This window comes from Callorhinus ursinus, unplaced genomic scaffold (assembly GCF_003265705.2).
Source record: "Callorhinus ursinus isolate GAN/ISIS: 27379988/994484 unplaced genomic scaffold, GSC_fseal_2.0 scaffold1, whole genome shotgun sequence".
Classification (NCBI taxonomy): Eukaryota; Metazoa; Chordata; class Mammalia; order Carnivora; family Otariidae; genus Callorhinus; species Callorhinus ursinus.
The window spans coordinates 76,979,356-77,004,204 of NW_027397063.1; the positions used below are offsets into that span (position 1 = coordinate 76,979,356).

The following is a 24,849-nucleotide window of genomic DNA, read 5'->3' on the forward strand; positions in this document are numbered from 1 at the left end:
AGATATAGTAAAAATGAAGTAATTCTCTGGGTACTGATATAGAAAAACCCTAAAGAGGTATTAAGTGGTAAAAGCAAAGTACAGAATAATTGGATTAGGATGTTACCTCTTGTCATTAAAAAGGTGGGAAAATGCAAATAACGAACTCCTCACAGTAGTTATGTACAGATGGGGCACCATGGATGGATGAATTAGAGAAAGAGGGGATGGGGGGCGGGAGAAAGACTTTCCACTGGATACCTTTTTAATTTTTTTTCTTTTTGAGACGTGTAACATCTATTCAAAAAATTAAATTAACAAGAAAGAAATATAAACATGTGGCCGAGTTCAAAGAATGGCCAGTATTATTATTATTGAAAACACACTGCCCCCAATGAAAACTGTTTAAAGCCACGCACTTCCTCTGGCCCCTGAGCATCTTCCCTGGGGAAGGGAAAGATAAATTTCTAATGTGAACTCTTCCATCTACTGGACTTTCCAATCCTACTCTCTCAGATTTGCAGATAGCCTTCCAACCTGAGTTTAAAAAGAGCCAGAATGTCTGGCTTCTAAGATGAAAGTGATAAGTAAGTCATTTTATTGTACTTGCTTGAATGCTTTCTTCTTACTCTGCCAAGTTCAGTGCTTTACAAACCTTCTTCTTTCATTCATTTATTCAACAAATATTGAGTGAGCACCTTCTGTGTGCAGTGTACTGCACTATATCCTAAAATACAAAGATTAATTTTTATTGATTCTCTTCATATATTTAAACTATAAGGTGGCAAGGAAATGCCATCCTCTTTGCAGCTGCAGATATTTCCATGGTCCTAAGAGATTCAGTGGCTGAGCTGAAATCGCACAGTACTTAGCAAGAGCAGGATATGCATTTGCCGACTGGGTCTAGGAAGTAAAATCCATTTGATTCCATTTCTTTTCTAGGTGATAATAGGAATCGAATTTAACTTTGGGGGGAAGGTAAGATAGAGTGTCTGTTTTCTTACAGTGAGTGCTTGTCTACTGTGGTGAGAGTATGAAGTACATTAGTTATTCAGCTTTGTGCTTAGGTTTAAAAACCATTCATTCACTCATTCATTCATTCCAAAGGCACTGATCCCATCCCAGGGGCTAGGCATGATGGTAGGAGCTGAGGGAGGTCTGAGGATGACTCAGATTTAGGTCCTGTCTCAAGAAGGTGATCTAGTTGGTGAGTAATGGCATGCTCACAAATAACTGAAAGACACAGCAGAAACGATCAGTGCCTTAGGAGAGGTTCAGAAAAAGAGTTCTAAAGAGAGATAGCAGCTGAGCTGGCAAGACAACAAGAAAGACCTCAACCTGGAGCCCCAGGCGGAGGTCACCCTGATATGGTCTGGGTCAGACCAAATCCCAGATAAAATTGAAGCCTGGGAAAACCTCCTAGACTGAGACACTTCTTTACCCAATGCTCCCAATGGAGGGTACCTCTTGATAATATATCTGAACTTGGAGGTTTTTCTCTGTGTCTTTGAAACACATCGATAGACCTGATGATAGTTTTGACATTCACTGACTACTTGAACATGATGTCATCAGATTAGAAATAAATATAGCCCACGTTGTCCTGCAAGTAAGTGAAATCAATAACCCATTAGTCCAATACCATAGATGAAAAACAGCTAGAACTCCATTAAAAATAACTGCCAACACTTTTTAAACACCACACTTACCTTACTTTACAAGCATTGCTTCTTTTAATCCTCACATCAAACTTTTAATCCTCACACTAGTATTACTGTTTCTAACATTCCTACCAATATTTCTACTATGAGGAGAGGGAGGCTTAAAGAGGTTGTTATTTATAGTCCCACAGCTACTAAGGGGTGGAGAGCTAGGAGTCGCACCCAGATCTGTCCGATTCCAAACCCATGATCTTCACCACTATGTTAGTGGTTTTCAAAATTTAGGATGTATCAGAATCACTCAGAGGGCTTGTTAAAACACAGTTGGATGCCTTCACCCCTGGAGTCTCTGATTCAGTGGGTTGAAAATGGGGCCCAAGAATTTGCATTTCTAACAAGTTCCCAGGTGATGCTGCTGACACTGATCCGGGTGCTGCATTTTTGAGAACCACTGCAATCTGCTACACTTGTACCAAGGATAGTTTGCCCAGTGTTCTTTGGAGGAACTTGAACCCAGTTTCACTGGATAAATACTTATGCCAATTTTCCCTTTGTTGGAATAATCAAGAATTCACTTGAAGTCTTTGAACAGACTGACTCACAGAGAATTTAAAGCAAATAACCAATATATTAAATTTCCTAATTAAATAATTCATTTCCTATGAAATGAATATGGAATTCTTTTTCATTAAGGGAAAGGTTGGTCTTTCTGCATGAATTATGAAGATTTTTAAATTAGTCAAATAGCATTCTATTAACCGACTTATAATAGTTTCAGTGAATATTTTGTCCTTCAAACAGGGCTGTGATATGAGAAGTCAAAGCAGAGAAGCTTTCAACAAATACCATATGATTTCACTTATATGTGGAATTTAAGAAACAAAACAAGAGAACAAAGAAAAAAAGGGACAGAAAAACAGACTCTTAACTATAGAGAACAAACTGGTGGTTACTAGAGGGGAGGTGAGTGGGGGGATGGGTCATCACCAATAGGTGATGAGGATTAAGAGTGAACTTAATGTGTGAGCAATGAGTAATGTATAAAATTGTCAAAGGATTATATTATACACTTGAAACTAGTGTAACACTGTGTGTCAATTATACTGGAATTAAAAAATAAATTTAAGGGACACCTGGATGTCTCAGTCGTTGAGCATCTGAGTTGATTTCAGCTCAGGTCATGATCTCAGCATGGTGAAATTGAGCCCTTTGTTGGGCTCTGCGCTCATCATGGAGTCTGTTTGAGATTCTCTTCCTCTGCCCCTCTCACTCTCTCTCTCTCTCACTCTCTCTCCAAAATAAATAAATAAATAAAATCTTTTTTTTAATAAAATAAAATAATATTTTTTTAAAAGCAGGGAAGCTCTTGGGGCGCCTGGGTGGCTCAGTCGTTAAGCGTCTGCCCTCGGCTCAGGTCATGATCCCAGCGTCCTGGGATCAAGCCCCACATCGGGCTCCTTGCTCAGCGGGAAGCCTGCTTCTCCCTCTCCCACTCCCCCTGCTTGTGTTCCCTCTCTCGTTGTGTCTCTCTCTGTCAAATAAATAAATAAAATCTTTAAAAAAAAAAAAAAAAAGCAGGGAAGCTCTCAAATTCTAAAGGTGGTCCTGGGTAGTCAAGAGAAGGAGATACTTTCCTGGCACATCTAAATAAAGAAAGAGGTATTTGTCTTACATCCTGCTATTGTCTCTTCCCATAATACCCTGTGCTTCTCCTTGATGGCATTTATCACACTTGAAAATATTTGTGTAATGTCACTCAGCACTTCCAAATTTTAAGAATCATGTCTGTCTTGTTTACCACTCTCTCCCCAGCCTGTTATAGTTGCGGCAAAACTTGTGGACTGGCTGACTTACTGCACTCTCTAGTCCATAATATGACATAACCCTACAGCAGTTACAACACTGCCTAGCTAGCCCCAGAGAGAACTTTCTACAGAATATACAATAAATACTTGTGTATTGTAGGGAGTAGAGGGAGAAAAATCGTGTGAACACTCCATAAAACAGAAACAACACATTTTGTTGCCCATTCCTGAGTCTTTTCCTGAAGCACTCTCTGAGATGACTTCTTCCTGTTAAATGATATCTGGGCTGGAATGTAAAGAAAACACATTGCTTGAAGAAAGCTACAGTTTAATGAGGGGAAAAAAAATAAAAACATCCTATGAACCCAATCCAGCTGTGTGGATATTTTCTGCCAAAAAGTGTGGGAGTTGGAGTAATAAGGGATGTGCATGAATGTGAATGAGAATGGATGTCCCAGATGGATTGCAAGCTATATCAGGAAAAACCAGTGACTGTTCTCATTGTCATGCTTCAGATGACACAGTAGCAGTCCCTACTCTTGTACACCAAGGAAGAGGATGCTGACTGAGTCATCTCTCTCAGATTCTTGGATCACATATGTCTTTCTTCACTCTCATTGCAATTGTGATGCTACTTGGTGGGTTGCAAAGTACTAGGAGAATCAATCATAAAGGCTGAGGAGATAGATATTAAAAACTTTGGATGGACTCCAAGCAAATAATTAAACAGAATACATTTGTAATTTAGTCCAAATATGAGTTGCCAGCATCAGAGAGATAAGTACCATCTGTGCAAACTGAGACCCTAAGTAAAAGTCTTCATTCTACTTTAAAGTTCATGTTCGATTGAAATGATGATGTTTATCGGAGTATGCTCCAGTGTGGTGGTATTGGCCAATGTAGAAAGACCAGTAAGAAACAGCCTAATAGAATGCATTCATTGTCATGTCTCCCATAAAGATATTTTTCAGGGCACTATTCATTATATTATCCAGTACTCTCTCTGAGGACAGAATTCCCTAGGAAGGAGGAAATTTCTTTTTAGAAAATCTATACATGTCTGGAGCAATTGGTTCGTTGCCTGTCTTAAAGAAACTAGAAATCGTATAACTGATTAGGATTAAATGTTCTTAATTAGTAATAAATATCTTAGGAAAACAGAACTCATGATATCCATTTTAGTACTAGACCTACTTTTGGCTTTATATTATGCTACCATTGTTTTCTCCTTGAGTCTATACGTATCTATTATGTGTTTTCTTTCTCTATTTTATTAATTTTGAAAGCCCACATATCCATTTATGTAGCAAGGTGCAAAAAAGTTCATTCAAAAATACTTCTTGAGCATCTATTAAGTATGAAGAACTCTCCTAGGTAACAGGGATTCCACAATAAACAAAACCGATGTAGTTCCTATCTATATTGATGGAACTAAAGTTTGTGAAAATATGGAAAGTTTATCAAGGCATGTCTAAAAAATTGATATATATTCTCTCAGTGATCTTGGGCAAATTAACCTCTGAGGCTCTTCTTTTTAGTAGGCTTGGGCGGAATAGAACCTTCATTCTCTAAGATTTTTGTAAGGATTAAATTAGATCAAACATGTATTGTATGCCTATCATATAACAGGTTCTCCATTAATGCCTTTCCCTTTTCCAAATTAAAACCATGATAAGTTTTATTTAAATGCTTCTGGCTTAACCAACTCTGCTTCAGAAAAATGGATGTTTCAGATTCTCTGTCCAAGCCAAGGGAATGAATGCTCAAACACAAGTTTCATTTTATTAAAGACGCAACTTAAGTCAAAAGATGGTTAAGAAGGGAAGGGGGTGCTTAAGTGAGTTTCCCTCTAAAAAAGAAAAGGATTAAGAAAGAAGATACCATCTGAAGGAGAAAGAGCTTGTTCTGATTAGGAGAGACAACAGACAGACATTATAGAGCTTCCACCCAGATCAGAAGGGGAGGGCTCCCTCATTACTATCCATTATGTTTTGCCTCCATGTAATAAATTTGGAGCAGGGAACCTAGAGAGGCCATTTCTTTTTTTCTTTTTTTCTTTTTTTCCTGATGAACATTCTGTCAGGTCCCTCTCTAAACAGCTAAGAAAGGTAAATATTTCTAACACTTAGCTATACTAAGGAAGTTACACTTAAGTATTTTAAGGAAGTTATTTGTTGTTTGATTTTTTTTCTTTTTTCATTTTAAAGATAGCTGGGTGAAAGCCCTGCTAAGTTTGCCTTCTCCTTCATCGCAGAAATGTGCCCGGATGGCCCAACCGTGAACCCCTGCCCGAAGCATAGCCACTACTCCCTAGTGGCAGCCTATTCTGTTTGCAGGCAATTACTCAAGAGGAAATAAGCATTCTCCTAAACGCTGACCCTGTAACTTCTACATGTAAAAAGCACGGAGCCTGAGTTCCATCAAGTGTGACCTGAGAATGCCCATGAAAGATCATTCACCAAAGTAGGAGACCAATCTCCTAACAAGGAGCAGTTCCAGCTGGGAAAGCTTTTCACAAGCCGAAAAAACTGTTTCCATTTAGCTCATGCTTTTGAAGTGCCTAGAGGAAGGCAGCTTGCTCTAGTCGTGGGAAGATCTTCAGCTTCACAGTTAGACAAACCCAGATTAAATCCCACAGCTGCCACCTTAACCCTCAGCATTATTAAAGGAAGTATTAGGACCTACTTTGCTGGAGTGTTTTAAGGATTCTATTTGATCTCTGACATAAAGAATTCGGCAGAGTGTCTTGTTACTTCCCTGACCTTGCCTTTCCTTTTGTGCTGATGACTGTGGTGTACACAAAAGACAATCCAGAATTTACAGATGTGAAGCCATGAGCACACAGAATGAGATGGTACTCGATCTGTGCAATGTGCTTCCAAATCCACACTGGTCTTGAGCTCTCCTGAAATATAAAGTCCGTTGCAGAATTCAGAAAGGCTGGAAGTCTCTGAAAAAATCCTCAAATGTTTTCATGCCATAGGATCCCTTTTCTTCTCTACTGTCTGTGGAGAAGTCTCCTGAGTACACACAAATATACACCAATCGTCGCAGTGCTTCTCTCATTTAAAAATGGCGGTATCTTTTGCCTTGCCCAAGAGAAAAGAGAGATGAGAAAGAAAGGAGGAAGGAAGGAAGAAAAGGAAATGGCTGTCTTGCAAGCCCCCACAGTGCTCACTCCCCTTACTGAGTTCTTTCCCACAGCTCTGTGAAGTGGGTATAACTATTCCCATTTTAACAGATGAGAACAGAGAAGATCAGAAAGGCAACTTTACCGAAAGTCGTGCCTTATAAGTGGCAGGGCTGTCATTTAAACTTCAACTTCCTACCTGTCTGTCCAGAGGGAGGTAGAAAGGGAGTTCACTAACGATCCACTTCAATGACTGAAAAAACTGGTGCGCCCTGGTGTCTTCAGGGTTTTTCCCATGAAGATATCCAGTGCGATCTGGAAGAAAGAGTGTGCGCTTGGGTGTGGACTATGCCTGTGCCCAAATCCTGGCTCTCCATACCCTCCAGCCATGTGACCTGGATATCCACACATGGCCACCTTCAGACCAGTGCTTTTGTCCAAGGAGGATATAAAGTGCGATGGCAGTTCTGAAGTATCACTGAGCAGAACCGAGTGGTGGTAGAGAGGCCTGGCTCAGGGTGTGGGTCCCCGTGACAGACAGGCTTGCCTTCTAATGGCAGCTCTAGTAGACAATAAAACATAGTAGTGGTCAAAAACACAGACTCTGGGCTCTTGTCCCTGCTCTGACACTTACCGGCTCTTCCCACTCTCTCTCTCTCTCTCTCTCTCTCTCTCTCTCTCTCTCTCTCTCAATTTCTTCATCTGAAAACGCTTGTAATAAAAGTATGCACCCCAAGGAGTTGTTGTGACCTACGTACTGTCGAAACATATATACAGTATTCAGCGCAGCACGTGGTGTGTTTGGGATGCTCAGTAAGTGATTACTGCTCATTACCATCACTGCTATTACTAGGTACCTGTCTTTGGGCAAGTTATTCCCGGGGAGCTTCAAGTACTTCTTCTGTAAAATGAGGATATAATCATATCCACTTCAAAGAAGTGTTTACAACAATTCAGTTGGAAACTTTGTAGCTTGCTTAATACCATTTTCATAGTTATTTTTATTAGCTAGATGCTCTGATGTTCATTTCTTCTTTGGACCATGACGCTCTTCAAATGAGTTTATAGTTCTGAGTGATTTCCTCAGAGGTAGTAATGGCTGTGTTCATTGTTATACGTCAAGTAAAGAACTGTTTTATTCTTGGCAGCTTCAAAATGCATCTAATGCACACAGTCGTCTTCTTCAGGGGTGACTCTATGACACTCTCCCTGTGCCTCCTTTGTTCTCATATTGTTCAGGAAATTGTTTAACTCAGAAAGTCAGAAAATGCTCTCTGCCTTCCTCCAGGCAGAACACATAACCACTGTATCTCCACATAAAACATCACTGCAATTTTCAACTTTTTCCAATAATCCTCCAAAATTGAGTGACTCTTCCGCATATCTCTCAGCACTAAGTTAATTTGTGTTAGTTTTCAAAAATCACTGAACATGAATGTACCAGTCCTTTCTTAAGACATCTTTGATTAAAGTTAAAGTTTTTTCTCCCTTGTTTTATTTAACCTCTCTGCAGGCTGGGTCTCCCTCAATCTTAGCATCACGATAAGATAGACTCAAAGCACTCCTGCGCGTGAAATTCAGCACCTCTCCATCCAGCACCATTTCACAAGATTTCTTCAAATTTGGGGTATACTAGATTCTCTGGCTCTGAGCTCCTGCTTCTGTTTTATCAGTGTTGGGTTTGTGGATTTTTAAAAATTCATTCAGCAAATATTTAATCCCCCACTCTGTGTCAGTCACTATTATGGGCTCTTCATAAGTGGCACTGAGCAAAACATACAAAGTCACTCTTCTGTTTTCTCTCCTTCTTCCACACCTTGTCAGATGAATGTGGAATTTGACTCAGTTCCTCAATTACAAGCAAAAAGCCTGCATCTCACAGAAGGTGTTTGTATCTCCAGCAGATATCACTGAGGTCTGGGGATATAACTGGAAGGGGAGGGAGGTTGAGGAGAGGACTAACTTGCCACCAAAAATTTCTTTTAATTATGCAGGGTTTTTTTTAAAGTTTGTTTATTTTTTCTTGTAACATTCTCTACATCCAACATGGGGCTCGAACTCACAACCCCAAGATCAAGGGTCACATGCTCTTCCAACTGAGCCAGCCAGGCACCCCTAATTATGCAGTTTTTTAAGCCAATCTTCTTTCTCTCTTCTCTCCCTCTTCCAAACTGCAACTAAATTTTAATCCAAAGAAAATGTGATTTCTACCACCCCCACAAATGGCTTTGCAGAAAATATGAAAAGTTCATGCATGAGCCATAAACTCATAATAGCCTTTCCCTTGGCAACTAAAATAAGATCAAAAGGTTTTAAATTATCACTGTTAAGAACTCCATTGAATTCCTAGCCAGGAGCCATTCCTAGTCTGCCTGGGATATTGATGGAATGGTTTGGGAAGGAGAGGTTTGGAAGAAACCTCAAGAAGTCTTCGGTAGGCAGGACTATATATCATCTATTCATCCATTCATGCTTTCATTCATTCATTCAACAAGCTTTTCACTTAACACCCCTGGACTCACAAGACACTGTGCTTGTGGCAACACAAAACAGAATGTGAGACTCGGTGTCTAACTTCAAGGACATCGCAGTCTAGACTTCAACAAAGAAGAATGGCGATTGAGCTGGATCTGGAAGAATACATGGACTTCAACAGGTAGAGGTGAGGAGACGGGAATTCCAAATGAAGGAAACAGGTTCTGCAGAGACCAGAACCTTGCGTCCATACAGCCTTAATTAGCATGGTGAGTGGTACAGAAGAGCTAGCGAGTGAGGAACTACAGGAGAAGAAGTGATGGAAGGGGATCCCACTGAACTAAGCGGAGATACAGGCACAAAGAGCCCCTTCCCTCAAGAACATTCCGTGATGCCAGGCAACTCTTACTGTTTGGACTGTCTTCTGCGGAGGTTTGAGGCCCTGAGGAAGATGGACGTTCTAAAAGCCATGTTTGCACTTAATGAGACATCAACTTTCTGAAACTCAGGTTAATAAAAGGAAAGATCCAGTCCATGTATTTTTTGTAAACCCTTGCTCTTGCCTGTGCAGTATCATATGGAGAGAAACCTTATTTATAAAGGATCCCAGAGTCCTGAAGTACATAATTTCATTGTTCATTCGGAGAAGAGGAAAGAGATAAAAATATTAATATGGTACCATATGATTTTGAAATAAAACTATAAACCTTCACAGAATTTAAAACTGAAAACAGTTGAGTAAAATTCTATGGTACTAATTAAGAGAGACCTAAATGGACAATAAGTTCCATAATGGATGAGTCCAAGTTAATTTCTTACAAAAACTGTCAGTCAATTTCTTTTACTGTGACATAGTTTGTTATTGTCATAACTGAAATCACTATGATATTAAAATATCCAAAGACAAGAAATACATTTCTATTTCCAATTAAGTCTTCTCTAAGACAATGAGCATTTTTTTAATGAGGGGGAAAATGCAAATAACTTCATTTTCACTTTCCAAAGAAAAGGTCAGAGTAACTCAAAGCCTACTGAAATAATTGCTTTTTAAGTTGTTGGAAAGGTCAGGCAGAAAAAAAATATTTCTGGAATTTCTAAATCTTGATGTTTTTAACACAGAAAGTTCTACAACAGAGTACATTGTATTTTCACTGAAATTTAAAATCCCTTAAAGCACATTTGCAATGAGGTCTTTATAAACATTCATTGTAGGTGGAAATAACACTAGAAAATGGATCTCACTTTTTTATACTGTTGAATTAAATTGACCATGATATGGATATGGATATAGACATAAATGTGGACAGATACACAATACATACATTTAAGGATGATAGACTGTATATATGTTATACCTAAAAGCAACTGAGATCTGTGATGAACTAGGGGGAGAAACAGGAAGTAGGCCTTTAAAATAAGTGATCTTCTTGATGGTAACATTTGAGGAAAAGCAGTGTATAAGTACCAGAAATTAAAAAGAAGTCTTTGTGTTTTTAGTCTAGTGAAATACCACAAAGTTTCAATTAACCAGAACACTCAGGGCCATTTGAGTGTCCTTCAATTAATCGGAATTTTTCATCACATCAAGATTGACTAAAGAGGGGAAAAAACTTTTTTTAAAGTGGCAATGTTTCCAAACCGTATTACTGCTTCTTTCTAGATCACTGAGTACAATATACTATACCTAATTCTTTCTCTGAAGAATGGGGATATTAGAGGCCTCAATGCTATTATTTGGTGCATCTTTCTTGACTGAGTAGTCCTCAGGCGTCATAGATGGGATGAAGAGAGAGTGACCGTGGACATAACTGGGAATCTTCAGAATCCTTCAAACGAGCTTATTTGCTTATAAGTTAGTTTTTATTTTAAACATGAAATTTTCTGGAAAATTAATTGAGAAAGCTAGTTAATTAGGTTTTTGTTTTACTGTACTTGAACAGATTAATCGGCCAGAAGGAAATAAAGTGGTATTCTTAATGTGGGGGGGGTAATTATAAATTTTTAGACAAATTGATTTTCATAGGTGTTTAAACCATTTGGAGCTTTCATCAATTCACTTTGGAGCTTTCTTCAGTGTTTAGAGGAATAGCTTAAGTAGAGAATCTAAGCCCTCTTATATTTTTTGGGAACCTTTTAAAAGCTTAATAAAATTTGGCATATGTTGAAATGGGAACCACTAGGATCTTCAAGTTAAAGAAATTAACTTTTTTCTGTACATATAACATCAACCTACAGTTAGTATTAATTCCAGTCTGTCTAATGAAATATCTGTATCATGTAGTTGCTTTTATCTTTGAACCTGAAAGACCATAATGCATTATTTAGCAGGATGAAATGAGTTTAGGCCAAATCTCTTTTAAATGTTAATTTAATCTATTTTGATATATATCTGAGAGTTCGGAGGAAGAAAATGTAGAGGATAGCAGAGAATCTATTTTTAGGAGATTTGGAAAAACTTCATAGGCAGCTTAAAATTAGCATTATCAAATTACTCTTCTGCCTATTTATAGTGACTTGAGACACAGATTATGAACATATTTCCATTAGAGGAGACACACAATATGCCTGAAGCAGAGTATAAATATGACCCAACACCTCCATGAACTAAATGGTCCACCAAACTGTTTTAGTTCTGCAGAATTAGAAACAAGATATGAATATGATGCATATTTATAACTCACCAGACAAACCAATGAACTAATTAGTAGAAATACATACTCTTGGAACTGCTGGAAATGTTTCAATAATCTCAAGGTCCTCCATGTTGAATCCTCTTTTAGACTTTGAAAGTTGACAGTCATCTTTGTTATTGTGATTATATAACTTTAGTTGAATACATTTCCTGATACAGTTCTATATTTGTCAATCCTAGAGCACGTAAAACACTCTGTGAATTCATTAACAATCTAATGGTACCTTGGAGTTTTGCGATTGCTGCTCGAATGAGCCAGATATAGACTTGCCATGGATTTCTATTATTAGGGGAAGTTCATTAACTTTTTCATTTCATTACGGTGTAGCATTATCAAATTACTCTCAAGGTAATAAATAGTTCTTTCAGGTACTACAGACACCCAGATGCGTATGGAAAATAATTTACTTAGCTAATGGGATTTGACTGATTTATAGAATTGTTAGAGCCTATTGAATGCTTACTTATACATATTCCCTATTTGATCATCACAAAAACCCTGCAAAGTCAGTGAAGCAGTTATTAGTACCATTCTCACTCTTAACCTCGAGAAAACAAAATTCTGCGCCGTAGGTCACAGAAAAATGTGAAGTGTTGTTTCTGGGTCTCAAACCCTGGGTTTACAACTTCATGTCCCATGCTCTGTCAACACAGACCCCTAGTTACTACGAGCCCCAGTAACCACATGTCTATAAAGCCATGTTGCCACACAGCAGAGGGTTAGGGTATCCCTTGGCAACTTGGAGTTGATAGATAGGCAAATGGAATAATACCGGAGAAAATAGGCAAATGGACTAATACCAGAGAAAAGGTAGAAACTTGAACCATTTCCTTCCCTCTCTGGTTTGTCAAAGGAGAACCTCCAAAAAAGAAATATGTACTATAGAGAGTGGGACATGAGTCTAGACACAATACAGACGCGGGCTTCAAACCCACTAGAATACCAACTAGCTGAATGGCCCACCTGGCTGTCCTCTGAGTCCAGCCTCTCGTGTTCATGGGTGTCAATACACGGTGGGTGAGAGAATTGAGAGGTGTTTTTTTCTTTTTTAATAGGCCCTTCAATGGTAGCTTCAAGAACAAACTCCAGGCGTCTATTGCTATTTATAACCGTGTCCCATATTTGGAATTAGTCGGAACCGTGTTTTAGCCAGAAAGTTTGACAGAAGAGTAAAATGAACTGGTACATCACCTGCATAATAATGGAAATGTGAGTTACAGATTTCCGGTGATTAGAAAGAGGAAAACTGGCTTTATTTAAAACATTCAAGCACTCCAGGAATCCTGATTCCTTTAAAGCCCCCTGTGGATATCATCCCAAGCGGATATCTTCATACAAAACAGGCCCCACTATCTCTGACAGCCAGAGACAAGCTGTAAGCTCGGCCCCCAAAATAAACTGCAGAGATGTTAGCAAGAGCCTTTGAAAAACAAAAAACTACCTGTGATACATGATTACTTTCCAGTTGTTTTATTTTTTCAATTGTTCTATATTTATATACATATCAATTATTTTAATTGATATACATATGAATTAATCGAAGTCTCTAAGATATATATAATTTAATAAGCTTTCAGTTGGGAATAAACAACTTCCTTGAAGCATTCAGATTTTGAAATTCTTAAAAAAAATGTTTTTCACCAGAAAATTCTTTTCAAGAAGCTCCAAACTATAATTTGAGGTCATGTGGCTAAAACTTCAATTCAGTTTGAAAAGGCACAGTTCCTGCTGGCACGGGCTGACCACTCCAGGCACAGTCTTCATTGGAATTTCTTTTAGGCAAATTTCCCTGACAAGCAGGTTGTAGTCCCTGGCAGGACACTACCATAGTAGCCAACTGTGGCCACCTGGGTTCAGAATTTCTAGTTTTCAGTATCTAGAAGTCCTTTTGATCAGATTAGAAATAACAAAAGGAATTAGCTGAGACGGCTTTGTAATAACCCTTGTTACTTACTGAATTGTCTTTGGATATTTCTACAATTTACTGAAGTACCAAAGTAAGACCCCTTTGTGTGATCTTTTATAAGTACTTGTTTAGTTACTCTATTAGTTTACTGGGGCTTCCATAACAAGTACCACAGCCTATGTGGCTTAAACAACAGAAATTTATTTTCTCACAGTCTGGGGGCTAGAAGTCTGAGATCACGGGGTTGACAGGGTTGGCTTCATCTGAAGCCCCTCTCCTTGGTTTCTAGATGGCTGTGTTCCCTCTACGTGTTCACATGGTCTTCCTTCTGCACCCTAATTTCCTCTTCTTAAAAGAACACCATTCAGCTTTAGCTGCCATCTTGCGACCCCGCGTGTGTGCACCTAATCTCAGCTGGTCCGCCCGAGACCCCCTGAGCGCCAACCCTATTCCCCCGCGCCGTCCCATTTCCGCTCCAACAAGATGAAAGAAACTATCATGAACCAGGAGAAACTCGCCAAGCTGCAAGCACAAGTGTGCATTGGTGGGAAAGGAACTGCTCGCCGAAAGAAGAAGGTGGTTCATAGAACGGCTACAGCAGATGATAAAAAAACTTCAGTTCTCCTTAAAGAAGGTAGGGATAAACAACATCTCTGGTATTGAAGAAGTGAATATGTTCACAAACCAAGGAACAGTGATCCATTTTAACAACCCCAAAGTTCAGGCATCACTGGCAGCGAACACTTTCACCATTACAGGCCATGCTGAGATAAAGCCGCTGACAGAAACGCTACCCAGTATCTTAACCCAACTTGGTGCAGACAGTCTGACTAGTTTAAGAAGACTGGCTGAAGCTCTGCCCAAACAATCTGTGGATGGAAAAGCACCACTTGCTACCGGAGAGGATGATGATGATGAAGTTCCAGATCTTGTGGAGAATTTTGATGAAGCTTCTAAGAATGAAGCAAACTGAATTGAGTCAACTTCTGAAGAACATAAAACTTGAAGAAGTTACTGGGAGCTGCTATTTTATATTATGACTGCTTTTTAAAATTTTGTTCATGGATCTGATAAAATCTAGATCCCTAATATTTTTAAGCCCAAGCCCCTTGGACACTGCAGCTCTTTTCAGTTTTTGCTTATACACAATTCATTCTTTGCAGCTATTTAAGCTGAAGAAGCCTGGGAATAAAGTTAGAAACAAGGTTAATAAAGTTCTTTGCCTAGGGAAAAAAAAAAAAACACCATTCATATCCCCCAATACCTCATTTTAACTTAATTACTTCTTTAATAAAAACCGTATCTCTAAACAGAGATACCTCACATTCTGAGGTATTGGGAAACAGGCCTTCAACATATGAATGGGGGGCTCACAACTCAGCCCGTAACAGTTATTAATCCCAACTGATTAGAAACTGGTTTCTCACTATCCACTGGTTGCTAGAATCAGCGTCCCCGTCTTGCTTTCTGATCCTTGATTTCTGTGCCTTATTATTAGACCCTTTTGGTTTAAGTCACCCCAACCCTGGTCTTTGCTTGTTCACTGCAGAGATTCAGACTTAATTGGCTCATGGGTAAGACCTTCTATCCATTCTGTGACTATTCTCTGTCCCTGTTGCTATTATTGAAGTCTGTTTACTCAAACGTCTATTTTCCAGCTCTTTGCCCCTCTTATGTTCTCTGTGGCTTCTAAACTCAAATTCATTGAGTGATGAATGGATGCCCAGTGATGGGCATCGTGCAAGTGTTTTTACAGATACTCTTATTTAACTCTCACAAATTTATGAAGTAGATAGATAATCTTTCTATCCTATTTTCAGAAAGTAACATGAAGGCTTAGAGAGAATAATTTATAAAAGAGAGAGCTGGGATTAAAACTCCTGTCTTCTGACTCCAGTCCGGGTATTGGTGCCCACATGCTTCCTGGCCATCCGTCTTTCTCCTCCACTGATCGTGGAGGCTGCATTGGGTCCCTTAGCTGGTAATCGCCTCCACCGCACCTGGCCACACACTCACTGGAGTTCACAGCCCCAAGATCTCTCCAGACTTTCCCTAACCCTTGTCCATAAGGTGAGAGAGACTATTCATTCCCCTTCAAAGAAGGAGGAAGCATGAGGGAGGAGCCAATCCACCCACTGCCGATGACTCGCAGAGGACCATCTAGACAAGCAGAGATGCCAGAGTCAGATCCAGAATTCAGAATAGGAATTCCCAAAGCCTCAGCTTCTCTCTTAGAGCTGTTTCAGGCAAGTCAGGCAGATGGAATACCTTAGCTGAGACTTTTTTGGCTAGAATTGGCCTAGTTTCTATAATTTACTTTACTTACGTTATGTCAACAAAACTGGGGCATTTGGTGACTGAAGAACAAGCTGGTAAAAAATGCTGCACCTGCCAGAAAATGAGGAAAGCCACAAAGAAGCCTACTGAATACTTGGGCTCCAGAGCCACAACTCTTGTTCATAAATTAGTAATAGAGTTTACCTGAAACATTAATAAAGGGGATGAATTCCAGCTCACTAGCTAACAGTCCTCCCCTAGAATGAAAACAGAGCAGTATAATTCTACCTTGGGACATCTGGGTAAATTTGCTATCTCAAATCCAATAATTTGGTAACAATATACTTATTATGTGGTCTTTCCATTTATTTTAAGAAGTTGGCAAGAAGTTGGGGGATGCATCTAATTCCTGATAAGTAAGTTTCACAGAAACTGTTTCATGGTCTTAACCACATATTTACCTATAGGGATTCTTATTTATTGTATTTATTTTGGAAATTTTTCCAGTCTTAGAAAACCTGGGAAAGACAGGAATGATAAAGAAACCAAATTTTTGTGCATGGTTCCTCCAAAGTTTCCTTACCACCTACCTTCAACATTCTAAGATCTTATATACTACACCAAATTGGCTACTTGCATACACTTAGAAACCAGACCTCAAGACTTCTAATTCCTCCCAGAAAGAGGCAGGTCTCAACTTCCCTACCCCTAAAGTACCATTGATTCAGACTAGTCTAAGCAACTACCCATACTGGTGATGAATGATCGTAACACTTCACTTTCTTCTGAGTTTGGAACATTCATCTATTTGTGCAGGTAAGATTCAAGCAGTCTGGAGTACTTGTATTTGGGGAGACATTTTTTGAAAAGAAAATAATAATGAAGTAATCTTTAGGACTTTGTGTTTCTAGTTGTTTTCCCCAGAAAAGTACCTTGTTTTGCAAATTGTTTGAGATATTTAATAAGGAACTGAAAATAACAAAGGTAACCTTTAATTAAGGTTATATTTTCATTTACATATTTCACACAATCATTAAAAGCCTCTCAGATACAAATATATTTATAAAAATATAATTTTAAATAACAAACCTGGGATTTATCATAAAATAAAGAAAACAACACCTCATTCTACATTTATTTCATAATTATCAAATTTGTATTATTTAGGCCTTCCTCAGTATAAGGCTAAGCAAGGTCAAAAGAAAAGAATTTTTTTAAGCCAGACCACTGTAAGAAGCAAAAAGTTGCTTTTAGGTGCATAATAGAGAAGCTCAATATAGAGATAAACTAGGTTCTAAGTAATTTAGAACCACATCAATCAGAATAAACCTGTAGTAGACTTCACTAATTCATACCTAGTTATAGATGAATGAGAACTGAGTGTTGTTACCTTGACCATTTGTCAAGAAAGCTTGCGAAGCTCACGGAGTACGTAAGCCTCAGGGACACAGTGATAGTGAGATGGGAGAATGTTTAACCTTCTCAATAGAACAAATAAATGACAAATTGTGGACAAATAGATCTCTTTAATTAAAAATAAGTCTTATCTGTCCTTCAAAGCAAATTCTAGGCATCTTTACTTGGCAACACTTTATTAATATTAATGAATTTTTATTAGATGCTTGAAACTTTTATTTATTTAAATCTTTAAGGCTTTTTATCTAATTCAGAATTCACTTCCTGTCAAAGTTGGCCATATTATGTGATTACAGTATCTTAAATAATTTGAAAAAGGCCTCCAGTACTTGTATTTATTAAGTAAACTTGAGTGTCTATTGCTATACCTAATCGTGCAAAATGGCTCAAAAGAAAGAAGCATGACCTCTGCCCACTCAAGGCAGTTTCATTGATGACACACAATCAAAAAACATTTTGTAAAACAAGGATTATAACCAGGTCCCTGGGAGGAGCTTAATTTTCATGCACAACTCAGGAATTTGGAGTACCAGGCAATTCTGCTCCTCGCTTGAGGAACAGAAATTGGAAAAAATGGTGAGGAACCAGCTGGTAACTCTGGGCATTGAGGGCTGGTTTTTTGTTTTTTGTCTTTTGTTTTTTAAATAAAAGTAGAGACACAGGTTGACTCAACTTCCTCAGGAGTACTCCTGGATGGTCAGGAACACACCCTGAGACAGGAGAGAATGAAGTGCTGCTCCTTGTTGTGTGGTGGAGAGATTACATTTTCAGAGTCACGTCAGTTGGGCATGCCAGTGTCTTCTGCCTCAGGCCTAAACGTTCCAGGTTTTCTGAGTGTGTTTTAAGAACTACTGGGGTAAAAGCTACTGATCGGGCACCCAGGAAGATTTGTAAGGAATGTGAGGAGAGACTCCCTGAATCCTAACGAAAGTAGAGAGAGCAGCCGCAGTAGCAAAGGGGCCTGCCTGGTAGGGCGGGCACAGTTATGATGGATGTACCGTGGCGGGGGGGGCGGGGAGCGGCCCCGGCCAAAACTAGAGCAGCCAGGGATGACGGAGAGCACTGCAGGGACAGGACCACAGCCCTGGGGACACCACACTGAATGTTGAGAAGAGACAACCCAGGATCAATTTAGACATCAGGCACCGTGGCCACAGTACGTAGGGCCCAAGCTACTTTTAAGAGCCCATAAAAAAATGTTTTAATTTCAATCTCTCTTAAAAACAGAACCCCAAAAATGATTGTTAGAATAACAAATGTACAATAAATCCAGTCTGGATTATATTTGTCTTTATACCAACACAGTCGTAAGACATGATTTTTAACTTTTATGGAGAAAGGGGACCGTGAAGGCAAAAGTGTTAGGGCCTGGGAAAGTCATCATATCCCCTGCACCAATCACTCAGGCCAAAGAAAGTCAATGTGGATATGGTGGGCTTGGAATCTTGGTGACTTTTGTGGGTAGAGGTTTAGAGTTAAAGACCGTGGAGATTGTTTAAAAAAAAAAAAAAATAGACCACAGAGATTGTTATCCGTGGCTTTCTCCCACCTCGTCTTCCCCCTCCCACCACCTGCAGTCTGGAAAGGGCACAACAGAAAGTGCCAGTTAAACACTGACATGACAGACGTGAGGGGCACCACAGTGATACGGTAGAATGAAAGACTTCCTAGAGTTCCTAGGATAGGTGATTGGAGAAGTGTGCACCTGTCATCTGGAAAAACAATGCTGTGGAAGAAAAACAAGATGGTAAGGAAGAACTAAACAGAGTTTAGATTGGAAGCCCTCTTTTTAAATGCCCTGTGTCATTATTTTAAACAGAGAGGCAATTTCTTCACTGCAACTTGACTCTTCTTATTAAGGAATCAGAAATCACATTATTTCTAGCTACAAACAGATCCCCGGACCAATAGTGAATTCATTATGATTTGTGAATTCCACGTATGAATGTCTAGTTAAGAGAATTCTGCCCATGCTTCCTAATTTACATTTAGATGTAAACACATCTAAATCTGTGCTTCCTTCTGTATGATCAGAAACAAGGATGGGACCAGTATGCCCAGATTCAGTTCTATTTGTACCCGTTTTCTCATTTAGAGAATATTCTGTTGGAGGAGGGGAATGGGGATGAGTTGACTGTAACTCTGATAGAATCAGCATTGTCGGAGCCCTCCTCTATGTTGGAAGAAAGCTACAGGAACACACAAAATGGGAAAGGACACAACATGTAGGCAGGGATCGCCAGTGTTCAGAGAATACTAGGAAGCATCGCTCTGACATTTTCCCATATTGGGAGTTTGAAGACAGCATGACACTTACCATGACATTTACCTTTCCAAGTGAAAGAAGGTTATCCTGGCTCTGCACATGAGAGACAAGACAGCCGTCAGAAATTATCCTTTTTGTGTGTGGCCAGTTTCCTGCAGGTGCGTTTAAGTCCAGAGTCCAGAATTTATGAGATATACAATTTTTCAACTAGATGCAAAACTGAAAGCATTTCATTTCAAACAGTGTTGCTAAAATAATGTCAATGGCAGGGATTTGCTTGCATATATGTATATATGAGGAAATATATGTAATATATTCGTACTTGTAAAGTTGATGGTAGTTTGCCTATTCTTAAAACATTCATCCTAAAACACTGTTTAATCTCCAATATGTAAATATGAAGCTTTGGGGAAATGCATGAAAATGTCAGGATTGTTATTTTTATTTTTTTATGCCTGCTTTCTTTTAATTTTTGGCAACAGCACATATCAATTTTTATAATTAGAACAAAAGGAAGTCTATTTTTTAAATTCATATATTAGGTAATTTGGGGTTAGCAGTAATGTTTAGTATTGTAGTCTTTTACTTTTCCCCTAATTTTCTATTTTTCCATTTCTTCTTTTGAATATCTCTAAGGAAGACACTCTGGATTATTGTTGATAGATTAAGAATAATAAACATAATTTTTAAATTACAATCTCCATAATAGCAGTAATAGAATCTGTAACTAGAAAATTGCTTATTGGAATTGCATACTTTAAGTATTTTGTGCACCCAAAATTAATCTCGGAAAAATCCTAGCAAAGATGTCATTTAATAGCATTGAGTTAACATTTAATAAGAATTAGAGTGATGCTACAGCTTATAATCCTAATAAGATCTACAGAATAAAAAGAAGTGTATATACATGAAATCTGTAGGTTAGTTTTCCGCAAAGATAAAAGGAACAAAAGCATTTGTTCCCAGTGTGCTCATGAGTGAAGTTACGGATGACTGAGTCTTACTGACCATTACACACTGAAGAAAACATTGTTCAAAAAGTTTACTTAGATCCAGACTCTGTGATTATACTGAGAAGTGACTGCTTCTCAAAACTTAAATGATATAAAATAAATAAATAAGTACAATAAAAACTTAAGTGATATAAACAACCTGCCTTTATGGCCATCAGTGAGGGGGACCTGGGAGAGAAGGAAGCACACAGGCTGGGAGGCAGCTCAGCCACATGCTAGCTTTGAGGCCGTGGCTAAATCACACCATCTCTGAGCCTCACTATCTACCTAGCAAAGATATTTTGTACCCCACAGAGCTTTCATGCAATCGTATAAATAAAAATAAGTAAAACAGCTAGCCAGAGTGCCTAGCACATAGCAGCTTCTCCAAATAATTTAGTTCCCCTCCCTATGAGACCAGCCTGCAGCCACTACCTCCTCATCCAAAGACATCTGGTAGCTTCACAGCCTGAGAAGATCCTGTGATTTCAGTACTTTATATTCTGTTGTTTATATACTATATTAACAGAGAAAAGTGAGCCAAAATTGGGTTTTCTTAATAAATGTTAGTATCACTCACTATACTACCTGTGTTTCATTCATTTACGCCTGGTCTTATAATGGAAGTTAATAAAAAGATTATTTTCAAGAATTATTATTTGTTAGAACAGCTATCACTTTATATATTTCACTGGTGAGGAAACAAAATGATAAAAGAAACCAAGAAGTATTGAAGAATTTCCTACAGCAAATCACCAAGAAAAACGGAAATTTCTCCATATGGTGATGTTTTCCAAACAGTCAAAACCATCTCAAGAAATTCAATAAGGAAGTGGGGAAAGGTGATTGTGAAGTATTACTTGGAAAGAAAATGGCTGAAATAAATTCCTGGCGGGTGTCCCAATGTGACAATCGACTTGTAATGTTTCTCTGTTCTTTTCTGTTGTTACTAAGAATTACATAGAAGCATACAGGCTTGATGGAATCTAAATCCACTTATATGCTTGAGTGTGTATTTCATTGTTGCCATCTCCGTGTTGTTTCAGATAATAAATTAATACTGAGTCTTTGGTGTGGTTATATTTAGAAAATTGAGCTTGAAGTCTCGATAATTATGCACATATAGTTGTTACAATGTATTAAGCCACTGACTTCAAAAAGGAAAAAACTTGCATGGGTTGTATTACTGTAGGCCCTACAGAGCTGCCGATAAGCAAAAGTTGTATAGTTCCATGAATTGGCAAATCAATTATTAGCCAGGTTCTGAATTCTAGAAGTGTTACCCCACAAGATAAATGGACAAGTCAGAAATAACACAGCTTGATTTTAAGATACTAGGTGGAGGTGGCAATATGGTCTAAGGGAAATATTGCTTTGGTATATGAGTGTATTCATTTGATTTGGCATTGGTTTTAGACACTATATCTGGAACCATGGAGATGTCATTGTGGCAGACCTTCCCCTTCTGTTCTCAGACTGTACCACACTTGTAAAACAGCGAGGCTCATGGGGTAATAACTCAAAAGCCAAAAGGCTATAAAGAAAAAAATTTGCTAGCAGGCACTAACATGGGTGTCATGACTCTTTTCAGGTAGTAGGTGTAACCTTGAAGAAAAAGTGGCACTGTCTTCAAAAAAGTGACCTGACCCTGGCTTTGGTGGGTTTTTCTGCAAGAAATAAAAAGCACCGCATGTGTTTATTATACATCCTTTCTAGCTGACCACTGCTTTGTTCTAGAGTTCAGCATGAAAGGACTAATTTTTGTTTTGTTTTTGTTTTTTGTTTTAGTGAAATGGCATGTCCGTTGCTAATTCTAGCTATAATAGTTGCACATGTGAAAAATATCTATATATAGTTTATGATTGGTAGCATTTCAAATAAATGGTATATTGAAATATTGACCTGAAATTTTTTGAGATGCTTATCAATTGACATTTTTTTTCTTAGCCCGAGAACAGATTCTGAATTATTATTATTATTATAAAATTATACCTTGTAATATTAGATTTGTTCTTTTAAATATATTAGGAATTAAATATAAGCATGCCACTTTGTTTATTGCTATATTATTAGAACTTCTTGGAGCATGGAAAGAATTCTTCACAAATGATTTTGCTCTTTTTCAAAAAATAAGCTGCAAAGATATTTGTTAAACTATATTTAGTCTATAAATGAGCATAGCTTTTAAAGCTTTATCACTTTATAGTATGTAATGTTTCATCCAAATAATTTTTATATTTTGAAAAAATGTTAAATAGTTTCATAGTGCCATAATAAATATTTCCCCAGAATTCAGAATTGTATGCATCTCTGTTTTAAGAGGTTCACATTGCTTCATAAAGAAAAAACTTGGGATCGTTATGCGCCCCAACTTGTTATGCAGTAGATCATTGTTTTTCTTTATTTTTCCAGAAGTCAGTTATTCTAAGAATTGTGGCCATATACACTTTTCAGAACACAAATGGAAATTACTATGTTATATGTGCTAAATAAAAGCTCAGTAGTTGATATTCTATCGTGGAGATAACACATTATCATTCAATAATGCTAGTTCTGTTGAGTCAAAATAAACCAAAGAAACTTTCAGCATCGTAAAGAGATTCACACATTTTAAAATCTAGTAACTATAGAGAAAGTGTTTCTTTGTTTTCATTAAAAAAAGCCTGCCACTCATTACATTTTAGAAAGTCAATGCCAGAGAAAATAGACAGTTTTGCTTCCTAGAATAAACCTACCTTCTAAATACTTAAATCCCTGTGGGAGCCCAAGATCATAATGTAATATTCCATCCTTTTTTGCTGCATGGAAACTATCAAGATTTATCAATCTCTGGAGTTAATATTGACCCTAGCTCTTAATTCCCTTTCAGTTAACAAGCCCCCATATGTCCATTTTTGTATCTTTGCCTATGATATCCCTATATGCTACATTTGTATTTTAAGTAGATTTACAACACAGATGCTTATATGTGCTCTTAGTATAAAATTAGTTTCTCTAAGGAGGCTTTGCCCAGAGACCTGAGAAAATGGAAGTTTTGTTTTTAAAATGTTTAAAGATTATTTAATTTTTACATAGTATAAGATGTTTCTAATTGGGTTGGGAAGGTGATATTTTGTTTTGTTTTTTCCATTATGCCACATCTACTCACAAAAACTTATAATATGGTAAACTAAAAAGACAGATAGCCAGCATACCCCTTTACAGTCCAAAATTATGCTTGTATGATACAAAAAAAATGGGATATATAATCAGTGCTTCAATTATTAATCATCCTTTATTTATACCTAGATTTTTGGGATTCTCCAATTAAAAGGCATTTCTAAAACTCTACTAAAATTTTTTTGGTCTCAGAAACATTGAGAGTTGAAAAATTTTTCACCAAGGTCATATCATCTCCACAAAATACACAAGCTGGGTGAATTTCTGGGATGTTAGGCCATTGAAGGATTTTTAGAGGTTTTATGACACTTTTACTCTTTTTATGCCCGATGCACTCAAAAATGACAGACGCCAGGGACCACCCAGCAATATCCCTCTGTGGGAGTCAGACACTGATCCTGATGCCTATCTCAGACTCCTCAGTGTCATGCAAAACACTTAAGGATGTTATAGGCACAGTTAGTAAATGAGCATAATAGGCAATCCATAGTGTTTTTAAATCGATACTAAAAAATTATGTTCATGTCATGTAAATTGCCTTAAAATATACATATAAAATACTATGTTAAAATTAAATATAATATGTCAGCTGTAAAGGTGAAAAATTAGCTAACTAAAAGTTCACAAATAATCTCTTTTCAGATTTTGTGTGTTTTCTCCTCAGCCAAAAGCCTCAAGATTCACTTGCAGCAGCCTACCTCTTCATTTATGTTGGATTGCTCTTTAAACATTAGAATATCTTGTAATAATAAGTTAAAGATTTCTCCTGACACAAGTCATTGTTGATTTCACTGTTATAGGGAAAAGGCTCTAGGGCGGCAGATAAGGCTGTTGCCATGGTGATGAAGGAGATACCGAGGGAGGAGTCTGCTGAAGAAAAGCCCCTCCTTACTATGACATCACAGGTGGGCAGACCCATAGGGTTCCTGTAGGAAGCTGACATATGTTAATATATCAGACATTGTGATTTTTAACTAGAAAAAAAAAAACATTAACTTGAACCAATTTTTAAAAAACACAGTTTCAATGAAACAATTATACAATATAAAATGAAAACCAAAATTGCTAAAAAAAAGGAAAATTCCATCAT

The 24,849-nt window shown here is 37.9% G+C and overlaps 1 protein-coding gene and 1 pseudogene across 8 annotated transcripts in view; both read left to right on the top strand.

The window, feature by feature from the left end:
* The window catches only part of PEX5L (peroxisomal biogenesis factor 5 like), a 224,194-nt gene that overhangs the window by 100,046 nt on the left and 99,299 nt on the right, over positions 1–24,849 (top strand). For 4 of the 8 annotated variants that reach the window (XM_073896831.1, XM_025878264.2, XM_073896830.1 and 1 more), the window contains one exon: positions 24,560–24,664. The exons of 3 other annotated variants lie outside the window; for them this stretch is intronic. In XM_073896831.1, coding sequence (XP_073752932.1) covers positions 24,560–24,664 — 105 coding nt within the window. Of the gene's footprint in view, positions 1–22,238; positions 22,258–24,559; positions 24,665–24,849 lie in introns of those variants that run through there. One more of the 8 variants, XM_073896832.1, reaches the window with a different exon arrangement.
* LOC112829004 (transcription factor BTF3 pseudogene) lies at positions 14,024–14,863 on the top strand (annotated as a pseudogene).